The sequence below is a fragment of the Panulirus ornatus genome, chromosome 67 (assembly GCF_036320965.1).
Source record: "Panulirus ornatus isolate Po-2019 chromosome 67, ASM3632096v1, whole genome shotgun sequence".
In the NCBI taxonomy this organism is placed as follows: Eukaryota; Metazoa; Arthropoda; class Malacostraca; order Decapoda; family Palinuridae; genus Panulirus; species Panulirus ornatus.
The window spans coordinates 11,094,315-11,105,158 of record NC_092290.1 but is presented as its reverse complement, the minus strand read 5'-3'; the positions used below and the strand labels follow the sequence as shown (position 1 = coordinate 11,105,158).

General features: G+C 39.5%; 1 protein-coding gene across 5 annotated transcripts in view; it reads right to left on the bottom strand.

Annotated features, from left to right (window-relative positions):
• Positions 1–662: 662 nt before the first annotated feature.
• LOC139747171 (uncharacterized) overlaps positions 663–10,844 on the bottom strand; it is a 79,594-nt gene continuing 69,412 nt past the window's right edge. For 4 of the 5 annotated variants that reach the window (XR_011712330.1, XM_071659137.1, XM_071659138.1 and 1 more), the window contains 3 exons: positions 9,803–9,977; positions 8,014–8,109; positions 663–7,360 (listed from right to left, as the gene is read on the bottom strand). Coding sequence is in view for 3 of the 5 variants with exons in the window: in XM_071659135.1 (XP_071515236.1) it covers positions 7,318–7,360; positions 8,014–8,109; positions 9,803–9,977 (314 nt within the window). In the remaining 2 variants the exon portion in view is untranslated. The remainder of the gene's footprint in view (positions 7,361–8,013; positions 8,110–9,802; positions 9,978–10,844) is intronic. The other variant, XR_011712329.1, reaches the window with a different exon arrangement.

Here is a 10,844-nt window from a genome sequence, read left to right as displayed (position 1 = left end):
GAAACCAAAGGTATGCTTTGATATCAGATGAAATGAAAGAATGTTGTGAACTGTGAATGGTCATTTGAATGGAGATGATTTCATTTGACAAAGTAAATTAGCATGCAAGGTGTAAATTTTATATCATTTGTATTTGTGTGGAAGTTTGTTTTACGTAACTCTATGAGCTCACATTGAGGATATTTGAGTAAACTATGATCCATATTTACTGTACCTAATCCATCCCATAGAATTGAGAGTTAATGATGATACAAAAGATTATAGACAAAGATTTTACTTTTTTATCCAGTGCTCCTTTTATGGAGCTCCTGCGGCTTCAAGGATGCTTTCCAGTCAGGACAAGGGAAATAGAAAAGATTAAGAAGTTTCTTGATGAGTCTGGACTCCTTGCTAAAGGTGCTTTTTCACACATGGTATAACCAGATGCAGGCAGAGTTTTCATATAAAGAAAGATATATATCAGATTGGATGAAGGCAAGCAAGTATGAGCATGTACATGAGTATATATGTATATGTCTGTGCATGTACATATTGATATGTATATGTGCTTGTATGGGCGTTTATGTATATGTGTATTTGTGGCAGGGCCATTCTTCATCTGCTTCCTGGTGCTACCTCGCTGATGTGGGAAGCAGCGATTAAGTATAATGAATAAATAATACTAAATAGATATATATCAGGTATACTATGGATAGAATATTAAAAATTATTTTTTTTCTGAGCTCATGGGAAGCAAGTGTTGTAAACAAAATGTTCATCGGAAGTTATTTCTGTGTGTGAGTACAATTTTGATTTTCTCATTGGATTGCCTGAGAAAGAGAATGCTCATGTAACTAGAATATAAAGAAAAGTTGTTAGTAATGTAGGAAATGGAAATAGACATTATATTATGTGTAAGATAAAGTACGATATATGGTGGGTACTGTGAGTACTGGTTTGGTTATTTCACAGGGTTGCTGCTCAGTGGGTGTATTGTGTACATAATTTGCAATAAAATGGACCATGAACCTCCTTGAAATATCATGGTTACCATACTTCTCTGCTCACCCCGAGCCTCACCCTTTCAATATATGTGTTTGGTATTATTGTTACGTTCAATCTTTGATGCTATATCGACTGGAGGAAGATTCATCTCATCAGTTTGAACTCTCTTTGTTACATGGCTTTTAAACACCCATGTTTCAGTAGTTTTCATTGATGCATGTAGCATTACTTCTGATAAACTCTGCTTCTGTCCTTTTCTGCTCCATTTGTAAGAGAATTGCCAATTCTCTGAAAATAAATCTGCCATTAGTTTGCATTTAGCCTTGCATATTGTATGAAAGAGACCAAACCAATTTCACTTCTGAACTGCCTCAGAAATCTTAATTACCATATGATGATTCAGAGACAACGTTAATCACACAGCTAATTTTTTCATATACTTGATTGCCATTTCCTGTATTAGCAAGGTAGCACCACTTCCACTCACAAATACATACTATCTATCTGTCTATCTATATTTTTGATGCCTGTTCCAATTGGAACTCCCTCAAAAAGGTGGCCACATCAACAGAGTCTCCATAACTAAAGAACTCCAGTGCCACTTCATAGCCTTTATTGCCTCACCCTAAACAGGCTACTGGTAGTGGGCAAGTCTAGCGCAGTGTTTGCAGAGGCCCCTGCCTAAAGACCACTTCTATCTAATGCTCTTACCTACTACTACTATCTAATGTTTCTACTTCATACTCCTGCCCAAATGTTCATACCTACTACTTATATCGACTGCTCCTACCATTTTGCAAAAAAAGGCAGGGCTAGCACGTAGTACTCACTGCTGGAAACTAGAGTTATGAAGAATGAGCTGTGAGAGTTAAATTTTGTCAAGCAATACATATAACAAGGAAAGATGTATGTTTGTGGACAGAATATCAGTAGTCCACATGTCAGTAAGGCAGAAAGGAAAGACAGCAACCCGAGTCCGAAGAGTGCAACTTAACAACCACTAAAGTGCTAGCTCACTAAGCAGATGTCACTAACTCTCCTGATACCTTGTCGTTGGCTGCTTACCAACTAATACCTACATAAACATATTCATACTTGCTTGCCATCATCCATTTCCGGCACCACCCTGCCCCACAAGAAACAGCACCACCACCCCCTGCATCAGTGACGTAGTGCCAGGAAACAGACAAAAAGGCCACATCCACTCACATCCATATATGACTGGAAACCACAGCTCCCTATCCATATCCAGGCCACACAACCCTTTCCATGGTTTACCTGGATGTTTCACTTGCCCTGGTTCTGTCCATTGATAGCATGTTGACCCCATTATACCACAATGTTCCAATTTACTCTATTCCATGCACACCCTTCACGCATGTTCAGACCCCGATGGCTAAATATCTTTTTCGCTCCATCTTTCCATCTCCAATTTGGTCTCCTGCTTCTCTTTGTTCCCTCCACTTCTGACTCATATATCTTCTTTGTCAGCCTTTCCTCATTCATTTTATCCATATATCTGAACCATTTCAATCCACCCTCTTCTGCTGTCTCAATCACACTCTTTTATTTCCACAAATGTCAGTAGTCCACATGTCAGTAAGGCAGAAAGGAAAGACAGCAACCTGAGTCAGAAGAGTGCAACTTAACAACCACTAAAGTGCTAGCTCACTAAGCAGATGTCACTAACTCTCCTGATACCTTGTCTTTGGCTGCTTACCAACTAATACCTACATAAACATATTCATACTTGCTTGCCATCATCCATTTCCAGCACCACCCTGCCCCACAAGAAACAGCACCACCACCCCCTGCATCAGTGACGTAGTGCCAGGAAACAGACAAAAAGGCCACATCCACTCACATCCATATATGACTGGAAACCACAGCTCCCTATCCATATCCAGGCCACACAACCCTTTCCATGGTTTACCTGGATGTTTCACTTGCCCTGGTTCTGTCCATTGATAGCATGTTGACCCCATTATACCACAATGTTCCAATTTACTCTATTCCATGCACACCCTTCACGCATGTTCAGACCCCGATGGCTAAAGATCTTTTTCGCTCCATCTTTCCATCTCCAATTTGGTCTCCTGCTTCTCTTTGTTCCCTCCACTTCTGACTCATATATCTTCTTTGTCAGCCTTTCCTCATTCATTTTATCCATATATCTGAACCATTTCAATCCACCCTCTTCTGCTGTCTCAATCACACTCTTTTATTTCCACAAATGTCAGTAGTCCACATGTCAGTAAGGCAGAAAGGAAAGACAGCAACCTGAGTCAGAAGAGTGCAACTTAACAACCACTAAAGTGCTAGCTCACTAAGCAGATGTCACTAACTCTCCTGATACCTTGTCGTTGGCTGCTTACCAACTAATACCTACATAAACATATTCATACTTGCTTGCCATCATCCATTTCCGGCACCACCCTGCCCCACAAGAAACAGCACCACCACCCCCTGCATCAGTGACGTAGTGCCAGGAAACAGACAAAAAGGCCACATCCACTCACATCCATATATGACTGGAAACCACAGCTCCCTATCCATATTCAGGCCACAACCCTTTCCATGGTTTACCTGGATGTTTCACTTGCCCTGGTTCAGTCCATTGATAGCATGTTGACCCCATTATACCACAATGTTCCAATTTACTCTATTCCATGCACACCCTTCACGCATGTTCAGACCCCGATGGCTAAAAATCTTTTTCGCTCCATCTTTCCATCTCCAATTTGGTCTCCTGCTTCTCTTTGTTCCCTCCACTTCTGACTCGTATATCTGCTTTGTCAGCCTTTCCTCATTCATTTTATCCATATATCTGAACCATTTCAATCCACCCTCTTCTGCTGTCTCAATCACACTCTTTCATTTCCACAAATCTCTCTTACCCTTTCATTAGTTACTTGATCAAACAACTTTATACCACATATTGTCCTTAAACATTTCATTTCCAACACATCCACCCTGCTCTGCTCATCCCCGTCTACTAAAACCCATGTCTCACAACCATATAATATTGTTGGAACTACTATTCCTTTAAACGCACCCATTTTGGCTCTCCGAGACGACATTCTCTTCTACACATTCTCTATCGCTCTCAGGACTTTTGCCCCCTTCCCCACCCTATGACTTCTGTTTCCATGGTTCCATTTACTGCCAAGTCCACTCCCAGATATCTAAAACTCTTCTCCTCTTCCAATTTTTCTCCATTCAAACTTACATCCCAGCTAACTTGTCCCTCAACCCTGCTGAACCGAATAACCTTGCTTTCAATCACATTTTCTCTCAACTTTCTCCTTTCAGACACACTTCCAAACCCAGTCACAAACTTCTGCAGTGTCTCACTTGATCAGCCACCAGTGCTGTATCATTGGCAAACAACTGACTCACTTCCCAGGCCCTGTCATCCCCAACAGACTTGCATACTTACCCCTCTCTCCAAGACTCTTGCATTTACCTCCCTAACCACTCCATCCATAAACAATTTAAACAACCATTGTGACACGTCCTTGCCACAGACGAACCTTCTCTGAGAACCATTGATTCCTCTCGACCTACTCTTACACACACACACCTTGCACACTTGATGAAAACTTCTCATTGCTCCTAGCAGCTTACCTCCCGCACCATACATTCTTAAGACTTTCCACAAAGTATATCTATCAATCCATCGTATGCTTTCTTCAGATCCATAAATGCCACATACAAATCCATCTGTTTTTCTAAGTATTTTTCATACACATTCTTCAAAACAAACACCTGTACCACATCTGAAACCACAGTTCTCCTCCTCAGTCTGATGCTCTGTACCCTCCCATACAATTTGCCAGGTATACTCAACAAACTTATGCCTCTGTAGTCTGAACACTCTTCTGTATCTCCTTTGTCTTTATACAGTGGCACTATATATGCATTGTGCCAAGCCTCAGGCACTTCACCATGATCCATACTTGCGATGAATATTCTTACCAACCAATCGACAGTACAGTTACCCCCTTTCTTGATAAATTCAACTGTAGTACCATCGACTCCCGCCACTTTTCATCCGAAAGGCTTTCAGCGCTTCTCTCTTCACCAAACCACTCTCTATGACTCTTTCATTTCGTATACCACCCCAACCAAAACACCCTATATCTGCTACTCTATCTCACTCCATCTCCTCCTCAATCCATCACTACATAATATCACTTCCTCTACTGCCCCCTTCACAGATGTTCCCATTTGTTCTCTTACTCTTTTCACGTTATTTACCTCCTTCCAAAACATCTTAATTTTTCCTTAAGTTTAATGATACTCTCTGAACCCAACTCTCATTTGCCCTTTTTTTTCAACCCTAAAACCTTCTTGACCTCATAAGTCTGACATTTTCTTTACATAGATTTTCTTTCCCTATCAGGACTTTGTAGGAAGGTTGTCAGTTGCTCCAAAACTTTTCTTGAAATTTCACCTCTTTCTTGGTCATTTTAATTTCCCATAGTTGTACTTACTCCTATGTTCCCTGCAGAACATCTGATTTTACTCTCCCTTACATCCTTTTCTACATCTACCCATCATCTCTCAATCACATTTTACAGCATGCAGGAAATATGTAGGTTGTATTCTTTCTCCCCTATCCCCAGGAATGATATGATAATGATAATAGTAATGGTAATATGTAATGTAATGAAACTAATGATTAATATTACCTAAGGACTACAACTACATGTAATACAATTTAGATTGAAGAGAAAACATACATGTATTTGTATGTTTATCACATTGTTACCCCAGCATGTAATCCTTTTCTACATCTAGACATCATCTCTCAATCACATTTTACAGCATGCAGGAAATATGTAGGTTGTATTCTTTCTCCCCTATCCCCAGGAATGATACAATAATGATAACAGTAATGGTAATACATAATGTAATGAAACTAATGATTAATATTACTTAAGGACTACAACTATAAATAATACAATTTAAATTGAAGAGAAAACATACATGTATTTGTATGTTTATCACAGTTACCCAAGGATGTGTAAATAATGATAGAATTCAAACTTTAAAAGCATGCCATGCAAATGCTAAAGAGGAATAAATGTCAAGTATCTACAATGAGTATGAAGCATAGAGACCAGTTTGAATAAGTATTAGCTTGAACTATTATGCTTTTTTTATAGGCTCATTTTATTGTTAAACTTTTAGCTCTAGAACCTATTATGAAAACTTCAAATATCTTGTCTATATACATCTGTGTCAGATGACTGAACTTGATTGAAAAAAAGGGGGTTGTGGTCAGATGAGTGCAAGAATTCAGTGTGTTACAGAAATTATGATAATTTCAAGGTAGAACTCATACAGTGAATTGAACCATGCAGTCCTAGGCCCCAGCTTTCATGAAAATATATTTCATACCCACAGATACCATGTGTCTGATTATCGTGTACTAAGGTGGACTGAGGATCTGACTGATATGGACTGATTTTACTTATTTGAGACCCAAGTCCTATTTTTGTAGTAAAGATTACACATTTTTTCCCTTTGGGTTATATAGAGCTCAATTTCTGGAGGAAATGACTTAAGGAATGGAGCCAAGCAAACAAAGGATTGTTTTGTCTTGAGCACTGTTTTGTAGCAGTGTGTTACTTGTGCACAAGTAAAGCTGCATGAAATGAGATGGAAAACTAGTGTAGTAACTGAATTGGTATGTTTAAGCAAAAAGACTTCTTTGTTATTTGTTGGGTAGATAGTTGTAAAAACTTGGTGGACTAGAGGCCATCCATAATTATTGACATTTTCATGGTACAAAATCTACAGAGCATTTATGGAAGTCCCTAACTAGCAACCTCGCTCCCCTTATTGCCGGGTTTGTTCATCCATGAAAATGTTTTTGGTTTTGAATGGCCCCTGACTATTATTGCTGAAAATCTTGCTTTTCCAACTGTACGTGGATGAAGTTTCATTCGATAACAAGGGGGTCAATTTGGCTGATAGTATTATACTGGTTCTATAAGGCTTCATTTAGCTTTAACATCATGGTGATGCAGTCATAACCTTATGATTAAGCTAATGAGTTAGTTATGAATGTATGAAGACATTGATTAGTTGAATATAATTTACATTGATACTGGTGAGGTATATGTAGTTTGAAGATTGAAATGGTTTTTTTTCATAAGGACTATTCTAATTCAGCTGCATTCACATGATAACCTTTTTGTTACAGTCATATGACTGTTTATGTGGACTGTATGCAGCTGATGAGATTCATGGTGGTGTATAGTAGGATTCCAAGTGACGGGCTTCAAGTTGGTAGAAGTAACCTTTTGGCTGCCACAAAAAATTTCACTGCCATGCTGCCTGGCCTTGTTGACGACGTCTGCTAGGCCTGTAGAAAAAGGTTGATTGGCTTATTTATTGAAATATATTCTACTACCTCAAGGCAAAGGCAAAGTGGATAGAGCAGTTATTTTCATTTATCAGACATTATTGTTATTTCCTTTTTATCAGACATACAAGGGTAAATTACCTTTAACATTAGATTATAGGTAAATAGCAATACAGGAACATTGTATGAGACCAAGATGAAATTTGATTTTGGCCTTCTCTAAACACAGGGATATGTTTTAAGAAAAGGTCATTTGAAGCAAAATCATTAAAATTGAAGCTAGATTTCTATGGAAAAAGACAATTTTCCATTCATAAATCTAGTAAGAATAAATGATTGATACCAGTACAGGCTGGAATTTTCATCATGATTACATGTGTTAAGAGGAATGAAAATAGCAAAAGGACACTGGGTTAGTTTCAGTTTGCTTGTGAGAGAAGAAACACTTAGTGTGGAGCGAGTAAAAAAGAAAACATACAACTCGAACAGAAATAAACATCTTGACTGAATTTGGTCATGCTTATAGGGAAATATTGCTCATCAGGAAGATTGATAGCAGCTGTCATAACATATCTATAGTCTTTCATCCGGTGAGAAGTGATAATTCTAAAAGTCAGGGAATGAAGTCATCAAGATAAGAAGCCAAGACTCACCTGTCATATCTGTCTCTGGCTTTCCTGATGTCTTCCAGAACCCTGGTGAGGACGTCGCTCAGACCCGTACCCAATGACGTCAAGCTGTCCACCATGCTGAGGAAACAGACCGATTTATTACCAGCCTTACTATCCTGTCTCTGTCTGTAATAGTAGTTGGGGAGGTACCATCTGCTTTATTTTCCTCTCTGCAATTGTTGTGGTGAATGGAGAGGAACCCTTTCCTTTACTAACCTGTCTACATCTACAGTGGTGGGTGGGAAGGAACCTTGTACTTTACTGTTATGTCGTTGTCTACAATAGTTGGTGGGGAGGAGGCTTTTGCTTTACTATACTCTCAATATGTATGGTAGTAGGTGGGGATGAGCCTTCTACTGTACTATCCTGTCTAGGTCTATAGTGATGGGTGAGGAAGAACTTTCTGTTTTGCTATACACTCTACATGTGGCTACAATGGAGCCTTCAACTCCTTGCAACATCCATTGTAGTTGCTGGAGAGGAGGCTTCTACTCCTCTCTACCTCCATAGGAGTGGCTGGGGAGAAAGCTTTTCCTACTTTCTACATTCATAGTGGTAGCTAGGGAAGGGAGGAGCCTTCTACTCCTTTCTACCTCTATAGTGGTGGCTAGGGAGAAGCCTGGATTACTATCCTCTTTACATTTATGCAAACTAGGACTTAAGAATACCATCCCCATCCTCCAACAGATAACCTTGTCATATATTATTAGATCTCCTGCTATCTGTCCTTTTCATGTACTGTCCTCCAGCAGATAACCTCATTATGGGCCTTCAGGTCTCCTATTATCTGTCCTTCCCAGGTACTGTCCTCCAGCAGATAACCTCGTTATGGACCATCAGGTCTCCTATTATTTGTCCTTCCCATCTATTGTCCTCCAGCAGCTAACCTTGTTATGGACCATCAGGTCTCTTATTATCTGTCCTTCCCATGTACTGTCCTCCAGCAGCTAACCTCGTTATGGACCATCAGGTCTCCTATTATCTGTCCTTCCAATGTATTGTCCTCCAGCAGCTAACCCCATCATAGGCCATCAGGTTTTCCAATATCTGGCTCTCCTATATTTCAAGTATCAGCAGCTAAGCTCATCACAGACCACCAGGTCTTATGATAGCAGGCACTCCCATATTCCAAGTATTGGAAGCTGTGACACAAAGATTCATACTAATATCTTTTGGTACTACAGAGGTCAGCACTTCAGGAAAGACTAAAAAAATGATGAGAATGTTTGTCTGTCGGACATGAGGATTCAGAAAGAATGATGATCATACAAAAGGCCTTCCAATAAGCCCACGTAAGACTACTTTTTTATGTTTCTTTTTGAATGATACGTCCATGTCCTCATCTACGAATAATATACATAGCCTTTACCCTTTTTCCTAAGCTAGATGAAAGTCATCATTGGTATTGTTACCAGACTCTGCCTACTAGGGGTTACATGGCGAGACAAGACTGTATCGTCAACATATATTCTTGTTGAGGACATTTTCACTCCAAAAGAGTCCATCATTTCCTTGCTCCTGCTTGCAGTGCAGAGGAGCCCCATTAAAGGGGGTCTTGGTGTTGTATATTACTGCTACCACTTCTAATGATAATTATATAATAATGATAATAATGATGATAATGATGATAATAATAATGATAATAATAATGTCTTAACCAGTTAAGAAACTGTTGTGCTCCACTCCTAACATAGTGCGGATTGGTCACTTCTTATATAAACCATACCAACCACCTTTACCCGAGATAATGGTATAGGAAGATGTCACTCACAGAGACTCTCTGAGGTCGTCAAGGCTACGGGAACCAGTGAGTCTCTCGTACAGGAACACTAGGCCCAAGATGATGACGGAGGTGAGGAGGATGGCTGATGTGATCCCTGTCAGCCGGGACACATCTGCTTCCGCTATATTTAGCAACGTCACTGCACTCATCTTGCACACCCAACCTGGAAACAATCTTATGTCAAAGCTTCCCAGAGGGACATCTTGTTGAAATTTATGCATGATTGGAAGTAACATTTATATTAAAGGATTGTACATTTCACACACACACACACACATTATATATATATATATATATATATACATATATATATATATATATATATATATATATATATATATATATATATATATATATATATTTTTTTTTTTTTTTTTTTCATACTATTCGCTATTTCCCGCGATAGCGAGGTAGCGTTAAGAACAGAGGACTGGGCCTTTGAGGGAATATCCTCACCAAATTTTTTGCACTCCATCCTTCCACCTCTAATTTGGTCTCCCACTTCTCCTTGTTCCCTCTACCTCTGACACATGTATCCTCTTTGTCAATCTTTCCTCACTCATTCTCTCCATGTGACCAAACCATTTCAATACACCCTCTTCTATTCTCTCAACTGCACTTTTCATTACCACACATCTCTCTTACCCTTTCATTACTTAATCAAACCACCTCACACCACATATTGTCCTCAAACAACTCATTTCAACACATCCACCCTCCTTCACACAACCCTATCTATAGCCCATGCCTCGCAACCATATAACATTGTTGGAACCACTATTCCTTCAAACATACCTATTTTTTGCTCCGAGATAACATTCTCGCCTTTCACACAGCCTTCAACGCTCCCAGAACCTTCACCCCCTCCCCCACCCTGTAACTCGATTCCACTTCCATGGTTTCATCCGCTGCTAAATCCACTCTCAGATATCTAAAACACTTCACTTCCTCCAGTTTTTCTCCATTCAAACTTACCTGCCAATTAACTTGTCCCTAAACCCTACTGAACCAAATAACCTTGCTCTTATTC